General features: G+C 39.6%; 2 protein-coding genes across 3 annotated transcripts in view; one reads left to right on the top strand and one right to left on the bottom strand.

The window, feature by feature from the left end:
• Window positions 1–15,822, top strand: part of VTI1B (vesicle transport through interaction with t-SNAREs 1B) — a 28,989-nt gene extending 13,167 nt beyond the window's left edge. The window contains exons 2-6 of the mRNA XM_032344570.1: window positions 7,534–7,592; window positions 9,635–9,826; window positions 11,954–12,127; window positions 13,650–13,711; window positions 15,496–15,822. Coding sequence (XP_032200461.1) covers window positions 7,534–7,592; window positions 9,635–9,826; window positions 11,954–12,127; window positions 13,650–13,711; window positions 15,496–15,592 — 584 coding nt within the window. The 3' untranslated portion in view covers window positions 15,593–15,822. The remainder of the gene's footprint in view (window positions 1–7,533; window positions 7,593–9,634; window positions 9,827–11,953; window positions 12,128–13,649; window positions 13,712–15,495) is intronic.
• Window positions 15,786–22,567, bottom strand: part of ARG2 (arginase 2) — a 31,911-nt gene continuing 25,129 nt past the window's right edge. Inside the window, exons 4-8 of one of the 2 annotated variants that reach the window (XM_032344569.1) lie at window positions 21,276–21,435; window positions 20,267–20,361; window positions 19,735–19,839; window positions 18,540–18,673; window positions 15,786–16,263 (exon numbers count right to left, since the gene is read on the bottom strand). In XM_032344569.1, the coding sequence (XP_032200460.1) occupies window positions 16,058–16,263; window positions 18,540–18,673; window positions 19,735–19,839; window positions 20,267–20,361; window positions 21,276–21,435 (700 nt within the window). In that variant the 3' untranslated portion in view covers window positions 15,786–16,057. Of the gene's footprint in view, window positions 16,264–18,539; window positions 18,677–19,734; window positions 19,840–20,266; window positions 20,362–21,275; window positions 21,436–22,567 lie in introns of both variants that reach the window. The other variant, XM_032344568.1, reaches the window with a different exon arrangement.

Here is a 22,567-nt window from a genome sequence, read left to right as displayed (position 1 = left end):
TTTTTTAATTGGATTATTTGGGGGGTTTTTTGGTGTTGAGTTTTCTAAGTTCTTTATATAGGTCCCAAGGAGACAATTATTATCCAGGCTTACATGTCGAGTCAACCCCAAGGAAAGGTCCAGAATCTAACTCTGTTTTCACACCAGCGGTTCTCTCTTACACAAATGTTTACCAGGTGATACCATGCCAGTACTCCCTTCATCATTTTTGCCATGTCCAAGTACCATTTTTACTGTCACTTAATTGTTTTCTTTATATCAAGTTCTAAAATAAATTTACTTAATATGTAGTTATTTTATTTTATTTTTTTATTTTTTTATTTTTTAAATGATTTTATTTAATTATTTGAGAGAGAGAACATGAGAGGAGAGAAGTCAGCGGGAGAAGCAGACTCCCCACCAAGCAGGGAGTCCGATGTGGGACTCGATCCCAGGACTCCAGGATCATGACCCGAGCCGAAGGCAGCCGCCCAGCCACTGAGCCACCCAGGCGCCCCAATATGTAGTTATTTTAAAAGGATATTTCACTTTACTGCTTTAAGTGGAAAATCTTTTTTTTAGTTTGAAGTATTTGAATGTTTATGTAAATTTCAATTCTCCAAATATTGCTATTTACTTAAATTTTTTTTTTTTAGAAAGATTTCAGTTTTATTTGACAGAGAGTGAAAGAGTGCAGGAGCACTAGCTGGAGGAGCTTAGAGGAAGAGGGAGAAACAGGCTTAGGGAGCCAGATCCCAGGACCCTGGGATCATGACCTGTGCCAAAGGCAGATGCTTAACTGTCTGAGTCACCAAACCACCCCAGATTCTTAAAATTTATTTTTGTTTTGGCTTTTTTTGATGTATAATTAACATACAGTGTTGTATTAGTTTCAGGTATACAATATAATGATTCAGTAATTCTATATATTATTCAGTGCTCATCAAGAGAAGTGTACTTAATTCCCTTAATCTATTTCACCCATCCCCCATCTGCTTCCACTTTAGTAACCATCAGTTTGTTCTCTGTGTTTAAGAATCTGGATTATTCTTTATCTCTTTTTTATTTTGTTCATTTGTTTCTTGAATTCCAAAATATGAGTGAAATCATATGGTATTTGTCAGGGTGCGTAGGTAGCTCAGTCAGTTAAGCGTCAGCCTTTGGCTCAGGTCATGATTGCCTAGTACTGGGACTGAACCCCGAGTTGGGTTCCCTGCTCAACAGGGAGTCTGCTTCTCCTTTTCCCTCTGCCCCTTCCTTCTGCTCATGCATGCACACACTCGTGCTCTCTCTTTCAAATAAAATCTTTAAAAAAAAAATCATATAGTATTTGTCTTTCATTTTGACTTACTTCACTTAACATTATGCCCTCTAAATCTACCCATGTTGTTGCAAATGGTAAGATCTCATTCTTTTGCTTTTTTATGGGTGAATCATACTCCATTTTGCATATTCATATATACATACACACACACCCCCCCACATCTTAATCCATTTATCTATAGGTGGACACTTGGGTTGCTTCCATATCTTGGTTATTGTAAATAATATTAAACATAGGGTTGCATATGTCTTTTCAAATTAGTGTTTTTGTTTTCATGGGGTAGTTACCCAGTAGTGGAATTACTGGATCATATGGTGATTCTATTTTTAATTTTTGAGAAAACTCCGTACTGTTTTCCACAGGGGCTGCATCAGTTTGCATTCCCACGAACAGTGCATGAGGGTTCCTATTTCTTCACATCCTTGCCAACACTTATTGTTTCTTGTGTTTTTCATTGTTTTATTTTATTTATTTGACAGACTGAGAGAGAGAGACAGAGAGCAAGCACGATCACGGAGAATGGCAGGCAGGGGAGAAGCAGGCTCCCTGTTGAGCAAGGAGCCTAATGTGGGGCTCCATCCCAGGGTCCTGGGATCGTGACCTGAGCTCGAAGGCAGCCACTTAACCGACTGAGCCACCCATGCTTCCCTTGTGGTTTTTTTTAGCCATTCTTACAGGTGTAAGGTGATATCTCATTGTGGTTTTGATGTGCATTTCCCTAATGATTAGTGATGTTGAGTATTTTTTCATATGTCTGTTGGCCATCTGTAGGTCTTCTTTGGAAAAATGTTTATTCAGATCCTTTGCCCATTTTTTAAGATTTTATTTGTCAGAGAGAGAGAGTGCGAGAATGAGCATAGGCAGACAGAGTGGCAAGCAGAGACAGAGAGAGAAGCAGGCTCTCCGCTGAGCAAGGAGCCCGATGTGGGACTCGATCCCAGGACCCTGGGATCATGACCTGAGCTGAAGGCAGCAGCCCAACCAACCGAGCCGCCCAGGCGTCCCTTTTGCCCATTTTTTAATTGGATTATTTGGGGGGTTTTTTGGTGTTGAGTTTTCTAAGGTCTTTATATAGTTTGGATATTTACCCCTATTGGATATATCATTTGCAAATTCAGTAGATTGCCTTTTTGTTTTGTTGATGGTTTATTTTGCTGTGTAAAAGCTTTTTCTTTTGGTGTAGTCCCAATAATTTCATTTTGCTTTTGTTCCCCTTGCCTGAGGAAACATATCTAGAAAAAATGTTTCTGTGGCTGTTGTAAAAGAAATTATTGCTTATGTTTTCTTCTAGGAGTTTCATGGTTTCAGGTCTCGTTTAGGTCTTTATCCATTATATATGTTATAGTGGAAGAAAGGGGTCCATTTCCATTCTTTTGCATAGAGCTGTCTAGTTTTCCCAGCACCATTTGTTGAAGAGACATTTTCCTGTTATATATTCTTGCTCCTTTATTGTAAATTAATTGGTCATGTGAGCATGGGTTTACTTCTGGGCTCTCTCTTCTGTTCCACTGATCTGTATGTTCATTTCTTTGCCAGTACCACACTGTTTGATCACTATAGCTTTATAGTGTATGTTGAAATCTGGGATTATGGTACCTCCAGCTTTGTTGTTCTTTCTTAAGATTACTTTGGCTATTCAGGGTCTTTTGTGATTCTATGTAGATTTTAGTAGTATTTGTTTTAGTTTTTATGATGCTATGATGATACCAAATGCTGTTGGTAGGGTGCCTGGGTGGATCAGTTGGTTAAGTGACTGCCTTTGGCTTGGGTCATGATCCCTTAGTCCCGGGATCGAGTCCCACATCGGGCTCCCAGCTCAATGGGGAGTCGGCTTCTCCCTCTGACCTTCTCACCTCTCATGCCCTCTTTCATTCTCTCTCTGAAATAAATAAATTAAATCTTTGGGAAAACAAAAAAAAGCTGTTGGTATTTTGATAGGGATTGCGTTAAATCTGTCAATTGCTTTAAGTAGTGTGGACATTTTAACAGTATTTGTTCTTCCAGTCCATTAGCATGGAATATCTCTGTTTGTCAGGTTCAGTTTCTTTTATCAGTGTTTTATAGTTGTCAGAATACAGAACCTTCACATTGTTGGTTAATTTATTTCTAGGTATTTTATTATTTTTGGTATGATTGTAAATGGGATTGTTTTCTTAATTTCTCTTTCCGCTACTTCATTATTAATGTACAGAAATGCAACAGACTTTTGTACATTAATTTTGTTTTTTATGACTTCACTGAATTCATTCATTCTGGTAGTTTTTTGCTGGAGTCTTTAGAGTTTTCTGTATATATAATCATGTCATCTGCAAATAGGGAATGTTTTACTTCTTCCCTACCAGTTTGTGTGCCTTTTATTTTCATTTTGTCTGATTCCTGCAACTAACACTTATGGTACTTTGTTGAATAAAAGTGCTAAGCGGGGGGGGGCATCTTTTTTTTTTTTTTAAGATTTTATTTATTTTTTTGACTGACAGAGATCACAAGTAGGTAGAGAGGCAGGCAAAGAGAAGGGAAGGGAAGCAGGCTCTCTGGCGAGCAGAGAGCCAGACACGGAGCTTGATCCCAGGACCCTGGGATCATGACCTGAGCCAAAGTCAAAGGCTTTACACTGAGCAACCCTGGTGCCCCAAGATATCTTTGTATATCTTTGTCTTGTTCCCCCTTCTTAAAGGAAAAGCTCTCAGTTTTTCCCCATTGAGTACGATGTTAGTTGTGGGTTTTTCATATATGGCCTTTATTATGGTGAGGTATGCTCTTTTTAAACCAACTTTGTTGAGAGTTTATCATGAACAGATGTTGTACTTTGTCAGATGCTTTTCCTGCATCTACTAAGGTGATAATGGTTTTTTATTCTTTCTGTTAATTGATGTGATACATCACATTGATTGATTTGCAAATACTGAACCATTGTTGAATCCCTGGAATAAAGCCCACTTGATTGTGGTGAATGACTTTTTTAAGGTATTGTTGGATATGGATTGCTAATATTTTGGTGAGGATTTTTACATCTATGTTCATCAGGGAAATTGGCCTGTAGTTTTTATTGTTGTTGTGTCTTACCTTTTAATATCAGGGTTACGCTGGATTAGAATGGATTTAGAAGTTTTCCTTCCTTTTCTATTTTTTTGGAATAGTTTGAGAATAGGCATTAACTACTCTGTACATGTTAGATAGAATTTGCCTGTGGAGCTCTCAGGTCCTGGACTTTTGTTTGTTGGGAGTTTGTTGATTACTGATGCAATATATATGCTGGTAATCAGTCTGTTCGGTTTTTATTTCTTGCTGTTTCAGTTTTAGCGATCTATATGTTTCTAGGAATTTATCCATTTCTTCTAGGCTTTCCAGTTTTTTGGCATATAGTTTTTCATAATCCTATAATTGTATATCTTGGTGTTGGTTATTTCTTCTTTCTCATTTATGATTTTGAGTCTTTTCTATTTTTTTCTTAAGTCTGGGTAGAGGTTTATCAGTTTTATTGAGTTTTATTTCCCCCCCAAAGAACCAGCTCCTGGTTTCATTGATCTTCTGTTGGTTTTTGTTTCTGTCATTTATTTATGCTCTAATCTTTATTATTTCCTTCCTTCTGCTGGTTTTAGGTTTTGTTTCTTGTTCTTTTTCTAGCTCCTTTAGGTGTAAGGCACTCCATTGTTTTTGAGGTTTTGTTTGGTTTGTTTTTATCTCCGTTCCATTTATTTCTGTGCTAATCTTTATTATATCCTTTCTTCTACTGGCTTTGGACTTTGTTCTTTCCCTTGGTCCTTTAGGTGTAACGTTAGGTTATTTCTTTGAGAGTGTTCTTACTTCTTGAGGTAGGCCTGTATTGCTTTAAACTCCCCTCTTAGAACGGTTTTTGCTGCATCCCAACAATTTTGGACCATTGTGTTGGTCTCTATGTACTTTTTTAAAAATTCCAGTATAGTCGACATACAGTGTTTTATTAGTTTCAGGTATACAATATAGTGATTCAGCAATTCTGTACATTATTCAGTGCTTATCATGATAAGTGTCCTCTTAATACCCTTCACCTATTTTTCCCTTCCTCCCTCACCTCTGAAAAAGACCAGTTTGTTCTCTGTATTTAAGCATCTGGGTTTTTTTTTTTTTTTTCCTGTTTGTTTTTTTGTTTTTAAATATTTTTATTTATTTATTTGACAGAGAGGAGAGATCACTAGTAGGCAGAGAGGCAGGCAGAGAGAGAGAGAGGAGGAAACAGGCTCCCTGCTGAGCAGAGAGCCCAATGTTAGCTTGATCCCAGGACCCTGAGATCATGACCTGAGCTGAAGGCAGAGGCTTAACCCACTGAGCCACCCAAGCGCCCCTTCCAGTTTGTTTTTGTTTCTTAAATTCCACATATGAGTGAAGTCATACGGTGTTAAGTCTTCCTCCAGCGGACTTATTTCACTTAGCATTACACCCCTAGATCCATCTATGTTGTTGCAAATGGCAAGATTTTATTCTTTTTTATGGCTGAGTAATAGCCGTGTGTTTGTGTTTGTGTGTGTGAGAGACATATCTTATCCATTCATCTCGGATAGACACTTGGGCTGCATCCATGTTTCTTGGCTACTGTAAATAATGCGGCAGTAAACATAGGGGTGCATATATCTTTTTGAGTCAGTGTTTTCTGTTTTCTTTGGGCAATTAGTAGTTGATTTACTGGGTCATAGGGTAGCTTTATTTTTAATTTTTTGAGGAACCTCCATACTGTTTTCCACAGTGGCTGCACCAGTTTGCATTCCCACCAGCAGCATATCAGGGTTCCTTTTTCTCCACATCCTTGCCAATACTTGTGTCTTCATGTATTTTTTTGATGTCTTCTTTGTTGACCCATTCATTGTTCAGTAGCATGTCATTTAGCCTCCATATATGTGTTCTTTCCAATTTTTTCTATGTTTGATTCCTAGTTTTGTACCATTGTGTTCAGAAAAGATGCATGATAGAATTTCAGTTTTTTTAAATTTACTGAGACTTGTTCTGTGGCTAGTATGTGATCTATCCTGGAGACTATTCCATGTACACTTGAATGTGTATTGCAGTGTTTTTGGATGGAATGATATATATATCTATTCAGTGGAAAATCTTTCAAACCTACCTAAGTGATCAGAAAAATACAGTGAAGGCAGAACAGTGTTGTTTTAGTTAAGTGTTACTGCTTGGCAGCTGAAGCTTCTTCTTTTTGTTTAAAGAAGAAATTAGTAGTTTTAGGTATTAAGGACATACTAGTCAATTAAACATATAAAGACAAAATGACAAGTTAAAGGATTGAAACAGAATTGAAAGGGGAATGACTCACTGTGTGTGTCAGTGGTATTTGCATCATTTTACATATTACCATCAGTGGGTATGGCCAAGAAATATGTACCATGCCATGCACTCTCCCAGCAAGCAGAGTAGGTGAGTTTTGAATTTGTTTTGCAGAGAAGCAGTTGATAAGGGTTAATATAGAGAAATGTTTATAGTGGAGGTAAGAGTGGGGACAAGGAGCCACCTGGGTGACTCAGTCGTTGGGAGTCTGCCTTCAGCTCAGGTCATGATCCCAGGGTCCTGGGATCGAGACCCGCATTGGGCTCCCTGCTCAGTGGGAAGCCTGCTTCCCAATACTGATTTTCAAGAATCAGTATTGCTAAACATTCTTGTTGATGAAGGTGTGCATGATCCTTCTAGGGGACAATTAATTGACAGTGGTTAACTTAGACCTCTACTGTTTCTTAGTAGGAGAATACTAACCTTTGGGGCCAGATAATTGTCATGCAGGAGTGTCCCAAGCATGGATATTTTTTGTTCCCTGAGTACTAAATTCCGTTCATAATACCTACCCTTTCCCTTCCCCCATCATCATGTTAACAAGTTCCAGTGCATTTCTAAATGCTTTTTACAGGTGACCAGGTGGCTCAATCTTAAGGTTAAGCATTCAACTCTTGATTTTGGCTTTGGTCATGATCTCAGGATCATGAGATACAGCCCCATGCCACATCGTCCTTGTGCTAGATGTGGTATCTGCTTAAGATTCTTTCTCTCCCTCTCCCCCTCCTTCTCCTTACCCCCATCAGCTCACATGTACTTGTGCTAAAAAAAAATTGTAAAAAAAAAAAAAGTACTTTTTAGAGATGATTAAGTACTACTAGCCCCATCAGGGGAGAGTTGGGCTGTTTATTCTAAGCAGAGGGAATGACCTCTAAATATATGAATAGAGGACTTAGCACTTAAAACTTGTCTCTCTTTTCTAGAAGAGAAGAAGAAGCTGATCAGAGATTTTGATGAAAAGCAACAAGAAGCAAATGAAACGGTGAGTACAGGGAACAAAGCCTTACTTCTTCTATCTGGAATTAGTCTTTTCTAGAAGTAATGCTTATTACCTGATCACAGATTAACTGTTCCTGTCTATTGATCTTGATTATTTCTTACTAAATGAGGCCATTGGTGAGGTCCGTGATGAGGGAATTTGACAAACAGAAATGGATAAAGCTTGGATACTCTCTTAAAATGAGTCTTTGATGATATGAGTTAGTAAGGGCATTCTCAAACCTTTACCTGGGTGGTCTTCTAAAATTTCATTTAGGGGCACCTGGGTGGCTCAGTCTTCTAAGCGTGGTTTCATCTGGGTTCATGATCTCATGGGCCATGGGATTGGACTGTATCAGTCTCTGTACTCAGCAGGGAGTCTGCTTTAAAATTCTCTCCCTCTGCTCCCCCCACATGCACACACTCTAGAATGAATAAATAAATCTTTAAAAAAAAAAATTGTGGGGATGCCTGGGTGGCTCAGTTGGTTAAGCAGCTGCCTTCGGCTCAGGTCATGATCCCAGCGTCCTGGGATCGAGTCCCACATCGGGCTCCTTGCTTGGCAGGGAGCCTGCTTCTCCCTCTGCCTCTGTCTGCCTGTGCTTGCTCTCGCTTCTCTCTCTATGACAAATAAATAAAATCTTAAAAAAAAAAAAAATTGTGGGTCCCTGGGTGGTTCAGTCAGTCAAGCATCAGCCTTTGTCTCATGATATCAGGGTCCTGGGATTGAGCCCTATGCAGGGCTCCCTGCTCAGCGGGGAGTCATCTTCTCCCTCTGCACCATCCCCATCTCTCTCTCAGATAAATACAATCTTTAAAAAAAATAAAAAATAAAATTTCATTTAAAAATCTGGCCATTGGGGCACCTGGGTAGCTTAGCTGGGTGTCCAACTCTTGATTTCAGGTCAGTTATGATCTTAGAGTCATGGCATCAAGTCCCAGTTGTCTCGTGCTGGGCATGGAGCCTGCTTGGGATTGTCTCTTTCCCAGTGTCCCTCTCCGGCATTCCCCCCTGCTTACTCTTTCTCTCTCAAAAATAAAAAGCTGGCCATTAAAATCAGTTATTCTTGGGGCACCTGGGTGGCTCAGTGGATTAAAGCCTCTGCCTTCGGTTCAGGTCATGATCTCAGGGTCCTGGGATTGAGCCCCACGCCAGGCTTTCCGCTCAGCAGGGAGCCTGCTTCCCTTTTTCTCTCTCTATGCCTGCCTCTCTGCCTACTTGTGATCTCTGTCTGTCAAATAAATAAATAAAATAATAGAATAAAATCAGTTATTCTTCTTGTTAAACTTAACTAAATCACCAAAAAAATGTACCTCAGAAGTGGTTGTAGCCACATTCCCTTTTGTTTTAAAAGACATCTGTAAAGACATTAGCAAAATTAACCAATCCAACTCTGGTCATCCCAAGCAGATGAAAATAATTTATGGCCTCTTGTGAACATGTGTGGGTGTTACATTTTACTTACCCAATAAAATAGGAATCTGATTTGGACCATTGGTTATCCACATGGAGACAAATGACTAGTTTTCAGAAAGAAGAGGGAAAAAGAATGCCAGACCCCCTATCATTTGTAGTATAGTAGACTTCAAAGGGCTTCATGATAGCACTTGAACCATAACAAACAAACAAATTGGTATACTGAAAAGGGAATGTGGAGATTTGTGGAATCTTGAGCAGATTTCTTCAATTCTTATATATGAAATAGAAGTAGTAAGTATCTCCTACCTTATTGAGGATAGGGGAAAGATTAAATGCGGATTAAATAAGATAATGTATATAAAAATGTATAATAGGAAGTAAGATCCTTGTTTTTTTCACTCATTCATCACATACTTTCTGAATGCCTGTTCTCTGCATGCTAGGCACTATGCCAGGCACTCAGAGAAAAGAGGTCGACATGTCACGTGTGATCCCTGCCTTCGTGGAACACAGGGTTGAATACTTATTTGCAGTTGTCCGTGGTTCTGTTAGTCCAAACTAGGCATAAGCCCAGATGAGAGAGAAAAATACCCAGCCCATCTATTCTCTACTTTCTGCCTTCCTAGCTGGCAGAGATGGAAGAGGAACTACGTTATGCACCCCTCTCTTTCCGTAACCCTATGATGTCTAAACTCCGAACCTACCGGAAGGACCTTGCCAAACTCCATCGGGAAGTGAGAAGCACCCCTTTGACAGCCACACCTGGGGGCCGAGGAGACATGAAATATGGCTCATACGCTGTAGAGAATGAGCACTTGGTAAGCTTCAGTTGTTTTTTTCCCCTTAAGGGCCTGTGGCACAAAGATTAGTCATGTTGTACAGTCTTGTTCTTCCCACCTGTTTCCTGCATCCAACTCCCCTTTGTCTCTTGGGTAACCATCTCTACTCTATTTAATGCAGATCTTTCCAATCCATGCTTATTTAGATTTCTTAGTATATTTTAATGTACTAGTACTTGGTACTTAGTGGAAGAATACAAGTGTTTCCTATTCTTAGTATCCGGATTTTGTATTCTGCCCCATTGATCCAGTTTTTCACTTACACTCAAAAAATTCAGTTAGGTTTTTAATTTATCCGGAGTATTGTTACAGATTAACCCTAGCTGTCCTTTACATTATATCAAGATGGCCCAAGACCAGAGACCTAGTAGAGAAGGCAGGAATCTTCTCAGGCGGGTGCTAAGAGCTCACTTAGTTGTAATGGAAAGTAAGCCATAGTGCCTTTCTAGACTCCACTGTTCTGATTTATAAAATTAGATGGACAGAATTGAAAATCTATATTTTGAAACTATCTAGAGAAGCTTGATAAAGGAATACAAGTTTACAAAGATTATATGTGATATGTTGCATTTGGAATTAACACTCCACTGCACAAAGTATAAATGGCCTGGCAAGTGGTTTGGCAAATAGTGTGGGAGAGAGGTGGATGGGGCCCCACAACTACAGACTGCACATATGTAGAAAGGCTAATAGCGCAGCGTTAAACAATTCTGTTTCATGATGCATCCTGATTGTGATTCAGAAGACATTCAGATGATACTGGTCTGACATTACTTATGTCAAAACTAGAGGGAATGATAGAAACTCTTCAGAATTCAGTTGTGAAGAGAGACTGGGAAATGGCAGTCAGATGAAGCTTGTTAAAGTAAGATGAGAGGTATAATGTGACTTTGGGTGTTTGTTACCAAAAATCAACAGTAACCCCCAAAAAGGGGAGATAAAACCAAACAATAATTTGCTTTAGAATTACTAGTTTCAGAAATTATAAAGACAATTTAGATATACATACGACCCTCATGGCATTATTGTTCCAAACCTGAGGTTGATTTATATGATCTTACTGCTCTTCAGTCTAATTAGTTAAAAATCCCCATCTTTTACTTGAAAAAAAAAAAATCCTTATTCCTGCTTCTTTTAAGCTAAAGTTAACTGGGGTTTATTTCAGTGTCATGCAGTGGTTCTGTCGTCCACTGATGTGTATGCCAAATATGAAAAGACTAATTACTTATCTGAAAACTCAGTATTTTGGTTTCTTGATGGTAGTATCTAGTGCGAGGAGTCACCTATTTAGTAATAGGCCCTGTGAACCAACCCCTTTGTGAATGTGTAAGTGCTTTGAATAGTGAAGAACTTACCCATTTGTCAGTGGTCAATTCTGACTGACAAGGGCTACTTCTGTCATCTTGCCTGCTGTGCTTGGGATTATAGGTGAAGTAAAACTTTGGCAGGGATTTAGAAAATTAGGGCACTTGGGAAATGAGGGCAGCTTATGGACCCAGATCCTCCTTCCCTGAGAGCAGTCACCATTGTGGCAACTTCAGAGTTTTGTTTTGTTTGGTCTGAGGTGAAATTCTTTTTGGGTTTCCAAGACTGTAATCGCTTAAGTGTCTTCCAAAATGCAGTAGTGTTTCAGACTTCTAAGTGAATTCTGTATGTGCTGCAAATGAATAGCTTATTCATGGTCACTCAATCCTCTGTACTGGTCAGGTGGAAATCTTCAGTGAATTAATCTAGTTCTAGGCTGTGGAGTTATGTTGGTTGGTTTGTTGCTCTGTCAACAGTTACAGGCTGTATGCATATTCAGATAGCTCCTGCACCCCAAACTTGGGCCACTGCCTCTCAGTTGTTGTTAGTCCACAAGTCAGTTCGAATTCATCACCGATTCAGGGAAAGTGCTTTTCTTCCCTCACATTTAAGTATAACAAGCAGTGGCATGGGAGGTATGTGATCTTGTATTGGATTCTAATAATCTTATAGTTAGCATTTTAAAGTCTTAAAAGTAATGAAAATCACTGCATGCACTATATCTCTTCTTACATCAGAAGGGTCACAAGGAATGTGCTGGTAATGAATTTAACATTTCTCTTCCTTTCCGGTTCCTGTCAGAACCGGTTACAGTCTCAAAGGGCATTGCTTCTACAAGGCACAGACAGCCTGAACCGGGCCACACAGAGCATTGAGCGTTCTCATCGGATTGCCACAGAGACTGACCAGATTGGCTCAGAAATCATAGAAGAGCTGGGGGAACAACGTGAACAGTTGGAACGTACTAAGAATAGGGTAAGTCTGAGCAGATAGGGGAGAGTAGGTGGGCCCTTTATATCCTGATGCCTTGCCACAGTTAGAAGCTATAGTAGTTCAGAATTCAGGGTCAGGACCTCTTAGATGCTTAGATGCTTACACTTTTCTCAGCTGAGAGATTTATCTTAAAAATATTTTACCCCTTGGATTTAGAGGTCACTGGAGGCCAAAAAAAGACTGAAGAAACCCAGTTTCTGCATTTATGGAAGATTGTCAACTCTTAAGATTGTAGCCACTCTGTCCTTCAATTCCTAGATTACCAACCTGAGATTTTTCTCATATTAATCTATCTATAATGGGATATTATCCTGTTCTTGTGAAAGCACCATCCACTTAAACAATCCTAGTTTTTTTGTCCTTTAGATTCAAGGCTATTTTCCACATGTCATAAAATAGTACTGCTGACAGTTTAGAGGTTCAGTCCTGGACTATAACTCTATTGTTACCCAAGGTAAGCTAGATCGCTGTGGGAAGAAAACGGGAAATAACTATATCAAGGCCTCTGAAGAACATCTCCTTCCTCCCTTTCCATACACCTGCATAGGAATTTTAAAAAATAGTACAACTTGCCAATAGAATGTTATATTCTTAACATTATGAAGCCAATACAAATTAAAGAACAGATACTATTGGCAAGACTTGGATGACTTCCTCCATGTGGGAATTGGAGAAGATCTCCTCATATATCCTAAGAGTTGCAGTTCTCCATTCTTAATCAGAATGATGCCTTTGCCTCCTCAGTAAAAATTCACAACCACTGAATTCAAGGTATACTGTAGAGAAGGCATCTTGTTTACCGACTAGGTGGTTTTAACACATCAGATGGATTGGTTGAATTTAAAAAGGCAAGGAACAAGCTGAGCGATCAGCTTACTTATGGCCACTGGGGAATGGAACAGATGGCAGATGGCATCTGTTGAAATATCCCCCAGCAATCTAGATATTAACAGGCAACCAAAAGGAAGTAATTTTTTAAAAAGCTTTTAGAAGAATGATCCCTTTCACAATTCAATGTATCTGTAAAAGGGGTAAAGAAAAAAGAACCAGATCCCAAAAGTGGAAATCCACCAGCCTGCAAAAACAAAACCTCAAGAAGCTCCCTTGGAGTTTGGCTGATGAAATTCAAATCTGAAGTTTCCTCACAGTTACTGACGGAGGTACACTTGAAGCTTTTTTCTGTTTTGCGTAGCCAAGGTGAAGAATCAGTTTGGTCCCAGGAGTTCCCCAAGGTAACCTTTGAGTTACCTTGAGATATAATAATTGAGATATAATAATTCCTAAGATATATAGAGATATAATAATACCTAAGCCTACTTACTGAGTACTCGAGTAACTTGTCCTTTCCAATTTTTCTACATATATATTCAGAGGCCATCATTCAAATTGGTTTGATGGAATTTTTCAGCACGCACCCTTTAATGCCCACGGTCAGTTTAGGAACCTTCAAGTTCTACAGTATATACTTTAGCAGGGGGAAATAATTGCTATTTTCTCTTCCCAGCTGGTAAACACAAGTGAAAACTTGAGCAAAAGTCGAAAGATTCTCCGTTCAATGTCCAGAAAGTAAGTTTGTTTTCTTTTTTTTAATATTTTATTTGACAGAGAGGGAACATGACAGAGAGGGAACACAAGCAGGGGGAGTTGGAGAGGGGGGAAGCAGGTTCCCTGCTGATCAGAGAGCCCGATGTGGGGCTCAAACCCAGGACCCTGGGATCATGACCTGAGCTGAATGCAGATGCTTAATGACTGAGCCACCCGGGCGCCCCCAGAAAGTAATTTTAAAAATAGAGTTAAGAGGGGTGCCTGGGTGGTTCAGTCAGTTAGGTTAAGCATCTGCCTTCGGCTCAGGTCATGATCCCAGGGTCCTGGGATGGAGCCCCAGGGATGGGATGGAGCTGAGCAGGGGGTCTGCTTCACCCTTTCCCTCTGCCCCTCCCCCACTTGTGCTCTCTCTCAAATAAAAAAAAAAATCTTTAAAAAATAAAAAAGTATATGCTGCTCTGACTTGAGTAGTGAGAAATTTGTCCACTTTTAATCCCAGCTTATATTTTTCAGAGCACATGGGACTCATGGAGCTTTATAGTCCTTGAAGTATATTTGTATAAACTTGGTTAGAAAAAAACTTTTTACTGCTACTGCTTACTACTTGCTTTTGGCTCTGCTTGTCCTTCATGGTAGTCAGCCTCTTCCTTATCAGGGAGTTCTGTCCTGTTAGCAAAAAGTCAACTTTTAAAAAACAAAAACAAAAAAACCCTAAAATGGGTAGTTAGTATACACAAAACTATATCTAAGCCATGGAATTAGTAAGAATGAGATTTTCCTAAACAATGGTAAATGCCTTGTCAAACAAAAGGAAACCTTCAATTTAGAGTTAACATGAGAACCAGAGATGACATTCTTTGTTAACAAAAGAGTAAATTTTTGAAGCTTTTATACTACCTTTATAAAGATGTTCATTTGGGTTGATGGAGGAAGAATAGTTAGCAGTATTGTATTTCTGCTTTTTTGAAATATGATTCAACCTGATGTCAGAAATATTTTTCAGGGGACTCCATTGGTTGAGCGTGCAACTCTTGATCTTGGGATTGTGAGTTCGGGCCCCATGATGGGTGTGGAGCCCACTTTAAAAAAAAAAAAAAAAAACCTTTTCTGGAAGGAGCTATTTATAAAAATATATATTAAATATGAAAAAGTGAGATTTTTAATTTAAGTAATCTCTAGATCCTGTGTGGGGTTTGAACTCTCGACCCCAAGATCAAGAGTTGCATCCTCTTCCAACTGAGCCAGCCAGGTACCCCTAGAAAACCCGTTTTTAAATTGAGGAATTAACTACTATTTGAACATATTTTAAAATGAAGAATCCATTTTTATGTGTTGGTATCTGTTATCATCTGTTATCCCAATCATCAGTATTTCTGTGAGGTAGTGTTACCCTTTTTTTTTTTTTTTTTTAAAGATTTTATTTATTTGATAGAGAGCACAAGTAGGCAGAGAGAGAGGAGGAAGCAGGCTCCCCACTGAGCAGAGAGCCCGATGCGGGGCTCAATCCCAGGACCCTGGGATCATGACCCGAGCCGAAGGCAGAGGCTTTAACCCACTGAGCCACCCAGGCGCCCCGAGGTAGTGTTACCCTTAAGTTAAACTGAAAAAAGCTTTCAAGTTGGCACTTACCAGCTAAAGAACTGCTGAGTGGCTATGTGATTAAAAAAAAATAATAATAATAATTCAGTGTGCCTCACAGTATATCCAGCAGCCCTGGCTACAGCGTCAAACCCCTAAGTATTAAGAACAGAAAGAAATAAGGTCATCCACATTTCTGACTGTTCCTACTTTGCTTCTCTTTGTAGAGTGACAACCAACAAGCTGCTACTTTCCATCGTCATCATACTGGAGCTGGCCATCCTAGGGGGCCTGGTGTACTACAAATTCTTTCACAAGCACTGAACTTCCTAGAGGGAAGGGTTTGTGGACCAGAACTTTGACCCTGTGATTGAATGGTGTTAAAGATGGGGAATAAGCATAGTGCTGCTCTGAGGTAATGGTTCGAGGATGCCCTGTGTAGCCAGACCGTGGGAGGTGGGAGGGAAAACAAAAAACCGCATAACTGTGAAGGAACAGCAACAAGACCAGTATGATATACCAACGTAATAAATGCTGTTTATGACGTCTTTAAATTTACGTAGTATTCCAACATATTAATACTCTGTGAACTGCAAAAAGAAAAAACAAACTTACAGTAGTAGTATTGGTCACCAAAATGGAGGGGGAAAGGAAACTTTACAGTTGTAAGAATGCGCAGATGTTCTCATTAAGGCAGTATTGACCCAGGTGACCATTTAGTATGTCTCCTCAAATGCCTCATAATTCTGGAATGTCTTTCCTGACAAACATGTCAGCACACAAAATTTCCTAAATTCTCACACGTTCTTCCCTTTCTGATTCATCTGGTGAACTGGGAGTAGGAAGTTGGTCATAGACAATGTGCCCTCCCTCTCTTGTCTGACCAAAACTTGAAGCAATCACATCCACTGCCAGGCTAGCTGTAGCCTTGGCCTCTTCCTCTGAAGCCGCCAACTGAGGATTGACTTCAACAAGATCCAGTGCTGACAGCAACCCTGAAAGAACAAAATATGACAGAACCTCAGAAGCTACCCTAGCTGCTACTTTCAGGGTAGTAGAGGGTCATCCCACTAGACAGAACAAGCCAAGGTAAAAAGTCTTTTTCTACTATTAAAATTACACACTGTCAGGAAGCCTTATACCTACCTCGTCTTGGGCAGGAAGTTCAAACACTGTATACTAGAGTAAGATTACAATTTATCATCCCTGTTAACCAACTTAATAGGCATAGCTGTCACGCTGTCTGGATAAGGAAAGAGCTTGTGGGGAAGAGGTAGACAAGAATTTTCCCACCTACATGGGAAAATGTGTGCCATGTCCAGTATTACTAGGAACCTTCCAGATGTCCGTCTGTAGCTGTATGAAGAGATCATCTTCCCTCTTTTGAGCCATCCCATTTTTGAACTCCTTGCTCTCTTAAGGCACCCCACATGCCCTAGGTGTAGTCATTAGTGCATCTCTTGGTCTTTTTTTTTTTTTTAAAGATTTTATTTATTTATTTGACAGATCACAAGTAGGCAGAGAAGCCTGCTGAGCAGAGAGCCCGACGCGGGGCTCAATCCCAGGACCCTGGGATCATGACCTGAGCCGAAGGCAGAGGCTTTAACCCACCGAGCCACCCAGGCGCCCCTGCATCTCTTAGTCTTATCGCTGCAGGTCTGAGCTGTCCCATTATAGTGACCCAATATCTTGCACTTAGTCAAGGGAAGACTTGGCCATACTTTAATTTGAACTTACTGCCTTCTGTGAGGGGTTAAGAACTTACACTAAAGGGTTTGAGAAGGGAAGAACCTATCTAGACCTGCCTTCTACTTCATACCCCTAACACACAAGCCTACTTCTCTGAGGTATTTAACTTTTTAGTTGGTTATTCTGGATAAAGTTAATCTACCTCTTCAAGTCATCTGAACTAGTTTGGAGAATACATGTATGCAAATATTTATGGTAGCTGTCATGCCTAGAAACACGGGCGTATAGATCTGTTTAGCATGCAGTCTTATTAGGAGTGCATAGTCCCAAGCATGTCTCTGCAGCATTTCCACTGTGCGAACATCTGGGTGTTTGATGATCTGTGTGTCTCATTTCAGCTAAACCTGAATTGAAGTAATCAAGAATGTTTGAGCTATTAAAAAGCTATTACCCATGTTCTCCAGACTATTGTCACCCTCTAATTTAAGCAAAATGCTTTATGTAGCTAGTTAACACTGTTATGATAGTCTTTTGGAATAGAAATAATGTAGCAGGGGAGGGAGCGATGAGGTATAACCACTACCCCACCTAACTCCTAGAGATTACTAACCCCTGCTCTAAGTAGGGTCATTGGGAACCAAAATGGAGGATTGAACACACAGGTTCAGTGGCCACTAACGGAAGGACAACTGATAACATCTAAGATTGTGGGTCTGAAAATACGACTATCTTACCACTGTCAGACCTGATAAACCAAAGCATTCTTTTCTTCCTTTAGTGTCTGAGGTTCCAGTAGGCTCCAGAGAGAACATTTCTCAGTTTCCCTATGTATCCCAACCACTCAAGGGTTTCCCATAGCACTAGACCTTTCACTGTGGGCTCTCCGCTCTTTAGACCCCAATTTCGTGAAATGGTATTGAAGTACCATGTGGTAGTTGTTTAATTTTTGCAAGGAGAGGTCATTTAAAGTAACCTTCATGGAACTAGAAACTTTCTGACGGAAATGGAAACTGCAAACTAGGATGAATGGGGTTACAGTAACCTGTGTAGCCAACTCAGTAATCTTTGCCACCATTCATCTTTAGTATCCCCATATTAAAACTCCTATCAAACATTAAAGCTCCTATCAAAGCTCTAGTATAAGGCGTATCCTTTATGAAGGGACCCAAGATACTGTCCAGCTTTGAAATATCTTTAAGAGAAGGTTTAACTCCCCATTCTCAACTCCCAAGGGAACTAACTCATTTTAATGTTAGGGTAAGCCTCTTGGCCTTGCCTTTTAAACTGAGTCTGCCTTTAGACAGTTCAGATGCGAAGAACTACATCGGTTTGGCAAGTTATTCTTGTATTTAATAAGTATTTAAGTAGACAGTTTTTTATTCAGTACTTCTTATATTTTGATATGAGTCAGGTCCATAAATGCCTTCAAATGACTATCCTTTATTAGCCTGACCATGGGGTTTTTAAAGAAGTTTAAACAAAACAGTATCTGTAATGATTTGAAATAGTAGAAGAAGCCCTCCAGAATGCAAAAGGCATCAGCGTATTTACTCACACAGTTAGCAGATTGATCCCTTCTTACCTGTATTGTGTATTTCCTCAGTAATGTACATGCCTTCTCGGTAGGTCAGTCCTCCAACAACAGGGGTTCCTGTGGCTGGAGCCAGGGTAGGGTCAAAGGCATCAATATCAAAACTCAGATGGATTGGCCTTTGTCTTCTTGAGGGGAAGATAAGAACAGTCATTTGGGTGTGCTTGGACATTGATCCTTTCTACAGTTGCAACTCCTTGATTTTGCTGCTGTTAGTCCTGGTACTTTGCTAATACACATTTCTAGGTTTTCTACTCTTGGAAATTACTATGTATTACCATATTTGCTTCCTACACACCACCTCATAATTTTGCCATTTGTTCTTTGTGCCTCGGACTGACTCTAGTTTGTATTTCTGACTTACCCTAGGCATTAGAGCCTTTCGCATTAACAGTTCTTCACTTCCCCATGAGACTGGGCTCTGACAGAATCTGACTCACGTTAGACTGACCTAGGTTACAGTTGCTCTTACTCTCTTCGTGTAACAACAGCTGAATGGAATTGATTTGGTGTCTGCAATCTTATCTTCCAGTTTTATCTTCAGTTTAGCACAGGTATCCTAAAGTAGAAACTAGCAACTGACACTTACATTGTAGATAACTAAATTTCTTACAGCTTAGGAAATGACATACTACTAGGTAGCAATTACATTAATCACTTGAACATAAAGTCTCAGCACTGAGAACATGCTCTTAAAACTAACCTTTGACAATTCACAGACCTATACCCCTGGGGCTAATAATACATTAAACATTCATTAAAAATTTTTTAAAAAACTAGCCTTTGATTGGCATTTATCTTTCATCTTTCTATATTACCAAGATTTGCTCAATATAAAACTTTCAGATGAATCAACAGTGAGCTTAGGAAGAAGGGGGCAGTTGTGAATGCTTCCCATCTCAAAAGATGGGCATTAAAAATGGAGCTAAAAAATTCACGAGACACAGAGGAGGTGACCAGTGACTTCAAGGAAACCCCATCTCAACCCCAGAGGAAGAACAGGACCTATGTTTCATAATCTCCAAATTATTTGAGTGTTTTCTGTGTGTACATATTTTGCTTTTATTTTAAAAGAAACGCTGCTGTCCTTAAGAGATAGGCTAAAATGTGCTGCTCACTGGGAGTTTGCCCTCTTTCCTTCGGGACTTTTCCCTTTGTAAGTAGACATCCATTATAAGTTACTTACTTGCCAATTAGCAGATCAAATGTCTGTTCCATGACCTTCTGAATACCAAGTCGATCTATGTCTCTCATGGAAAAATACTGGATATCATAATTCTTTAAAATAAAACTGTGTGAGAGATAAAGGGAGTCCTGAGTTTAGTGTATGTGCTTCCAAAGCAAGCACAGGAGTCCTTAGTTTAAAGAACATTTTTTTTTTTTTTAAAGATTTTATTTATTTATTTATTTGACAGAGAGAAATTACAAGTAGATGGAGAGGCAGGCAGAGAGAGAGAGAGGGAAGCAGGCTCCCCGCTGAGCAGAGAGCCCGATGCGGGACTCGATCCTAGCACCCTGAGATCATGACCCGAGCCGAAGGCAGCGGCTTAACCCACTGAGCCACCCAGGCGTCCCTAAAGAACATTTTTAATCAAGTATATTGGGGTGGGGGGGTCTGTCCTGTTAGTGACCGCTAAGAGATTAAGGCAAGGAACACCCTGTCAAAAACATAAATGGCTGGGATAGACCCAAAGCTTCACCCCAGTGTATCAACTTACTGTTCAGGAGGGTCCACATCTCTTAGACCAATATACACAATACTTGGGGAAGAGATACAAGGTTTGATCCAGGAAAATCCTGGGAGTTGTGGTACCTGTCAAAAGAGGAATGGACAGGACTCATCAAGGATTCTTGGACTCACCAAGATAATCACTGTGTGTTTCCCAATATATGCCATCTGCTTTCTCCTCCTACCTACAGGACATGCTTAAAGCAACACCACACTCACCTGATCTGGGAAAGAGAACTTACAAAAGTGGAAATGATTCAGAAGGCAGCTGAAGAACAGATTTCTCAGAATAAAAAAAAAAATTCTCCTAAGGTGGCCACGGTTTCTCATTAACTTAACCTAAATAGCAGGAACACTGCTGATTAGCCCTTTTCCACCCCTTTGTACATTACTGAATTGTTTACAGATTGGTTCTTGAAACACAATCTGGTTGCCATTTTAATTTGTCTACAGCCAAAACAAATTCTGCCTAATGAATAACTTCTTGTACTATCCTGGTTTAACTTGGTCCCTCACTGAGGGGAAGAATATACAGATTCTAGTCTATGCTTAACATGGACTCCCATGTCTTCTGACCAACCTAGGAAAATATTACCTAGTGTTAATCATGGTTTTTGCTTTCCTCTAGACCAATGGGTCTGAGAGTGAGGCAGGCCTGGGAACCTCTAACCAAGAAGTCCTCCTACAGAGGGTGTATCAATCACTAGAGTTACTACCCACTGCCACTTTCCTTTCTTGAAAATTATGACTGACACACAAGCACACGCGCACACACCCTCCCCCCAGAGCAGGGGACCTTGTCCTAGTAGTCTTTATATCCCTAGCATTGACTAGACTGCTTAGCCCATAATAATGTTTGATCAACAAATGAAGGTACACCAAACATTTCTACCACCACCCTCAGCCCATCCTTCATAGAAATCTTAACCAAACTAGTTTTCAAAGCCCCAGCATAACCCCTGCAAAGCCATTTAGCCTTTTCATTTCAGCCCACTGACCTTGTCCTGTAGTTCTCTGAGAAGAAATGAAACCGGCTGTCCATGGAGATTTCCAGATGAAGTGGTGAGGGGTGTATTGATGTCAGCGTGGGCATCAACCCAGATCACACAAAGATCTGGGCAGTGCCGGGCGTGGCCACTAATGGTACCGATTGCCAGGCTACAAGGAACAAACACAGTAATTGAGGCACTCTGTTTGGCAAACATCACTAATAACAAATATCCTCAGTCAGTGCAGCTCACACTTTGTCCTCAGGGCAAAGTCAGGGCCCCAGACTAAGGCTGGATTTAGATGACCAAAAGTCTCCAGGCCTGTAGTTCCCAAAGATTAACCTTGAATGAGGGAGAAAGAAGGTTCTAAAGATTCAAAGCTTGTTGACTGGTTACCCTTCTAGTTTGAAAGAGGTCAGTATTCCCCCCCCCGCCAAATCCCTAAAATTTCATTCATTAGCCCTGGCCCAGAAAAGGACCTCAGTATTGTTCAGTGAATGAAATCCAGTTAAATGAAAGAAAAAATACATACATATACATCCACAGATGTGTATATGTATATAATTAGAAGAAAAAATTTTCTGAGTATATGATTAGTTAGCATGTATACCCCCCATTTTACCTGTGAATTCTCTTCTGTTATTCTTTTATTAGCAAAACAACTAATAAGATAAGCCATGAACAAAATGCCTGTAAAATCAAAGATTTTTTCCCCTTCTTTCCTCTAAATTATTCTGTCTCAAAAACTTTATTTTTTAATGACTCCTCGATCACAAAGGATTTTTTTTACTATTTGTGCCTTACCTTAAGAAAGAAAATTATGTTACACAGTCCTGAACTCAGATAAATTTCTGTATTGCTATAAGGCAGTATCCTATGAATTTTATATATAATATATAAATGTCTATTATATATTTATATATTATATTCAGTTCATATTCAAAATATATAACATATAATAAATGTATAATATTTTTTAAAAAGAAATCCAGTTAAATGATGTGTTCTACATGTAAGAAGTCACAAATACTTAATACTTCTTAAGGAAGACCAGGGAGATCTAATTATTTTCAAAGAATCAATCATTCACTTTTTAAGGATAAAAATTTGCATTACAGTTTTTTAGCAAGTAACAATTTTGACATTTCCTTTTAGGAAGTATCACATAGAGACCTTAAAGTAATGGGAACCCAATTAAAGACCTCATTTAGATGACTGAATAATTGTTTATTTGCATGTTATCTTCTATATATTAGCATGGCATTCAAATATCCATGTTTATTTTTTTGCCTCTCCTTGTC

This window comes from Mustela erminea, chromosome 5 (assembly GCF_009829155.1).
Source record: "Mustela erminea isolate mMusErm1 chromosome 5, mMusErm1.Pri, whole genome shotgun sequence".
In the NCBI taxonomy this organism is placed as follows: domain Eukaryota; kingdom Metazoa; phylum Chordata; class Mammalia; order Carnivora; family Mustelidae; genus Mustela; species Mustela erminea.
The sequence above is the reverse complement of the archived record's forward strand: the minus strand, read 5'-3'. Positions and strand labels throughout refer to the sequence as shown.